A 474-nucleotide genomic window follows, 5' to 3' on the forward strand; every position below is an offset into this window, starting at 1 on the left:
CGCGTGGCGGGATCTCGGGGACCGCGTCCGGGAGGCAGTGGCCGCCAGCGCGGGGCAGTCGGCGGCCACCCCCTGGGGGCCGGGGCTGCGCGGCCGCTTCCCGCCTCGCGGCGCCGCCGTCGCCGCCGCCGCCGCCAGGCCGACCGCCCGGCTTGGCTCCGCCGCGCCCCGGCCGCGGCGTCCGGCCCGGGTTCCGCGCCGCTAGGGCGCGGGCGGGGTCGGGGGTTGCGTGGCCGGCGCTGCCCGCCCGCCTCGAGTCCGCGTGCCGGGCCCGGGCGGCCGGCGAGCATGGAGGAGAAGTACCTGCCGGAGCTGATGGCGGAGAAGGACTCCCTGGACCCGTCCTTCACGCACGCCCTGCGGCTGGTGAACCAAGGTAGGGTCGTGCGCCGGCCCGCGGCCGTTGGAGACCCGGGAGCGGCGGGCCAGGGGGCCGGGGACCGGGAGGGTCGGGACCGGCGGGCAAGGCGGGAG

General features: G+C 81.4%; 1 protein-coding gene across 1 annotated transcript in view; it reads left to right on the plus strand.

The window, feature by feature from the left end:
• The first annotated feature begins 19 nt into the window (after nt 1-19).
• Nucleotides 20-474, plus strand: part of KHDRBS3 (KH RNA binding domain containing, signal transduction associated 3) — a 159873-nt gene continuing 159418 nt past the window's right edge. The window contains exon 1 of the mRNA XM_007462417.1: nt 20-376. Within this exon, the coding sequence (XP_007462479.1) occupies nt 289-376 (88 nt within the window). The 5' untranslated portion in view covers nt 20-288. The remainder of the gene's footprint in view (nt 377-474) is intronic.

This window comes from Lipotes vexillifer, unplaced genomic scaffold (genome assembly GCF_000442215.2).
Source record: "Lipotes vexillifer unplaced genomic scaffold, Lipotes_vexillifer_v1.1 scaffold981, whole genome shotgun sequence".
Classification (NCBI taxonomy): domain Eukaryota; kingdom Metazoa; phylum Chordata; class Mammalia; order Artiodactyla; family Lipotidae; genus Lipotes; species Lipotes vexillifer.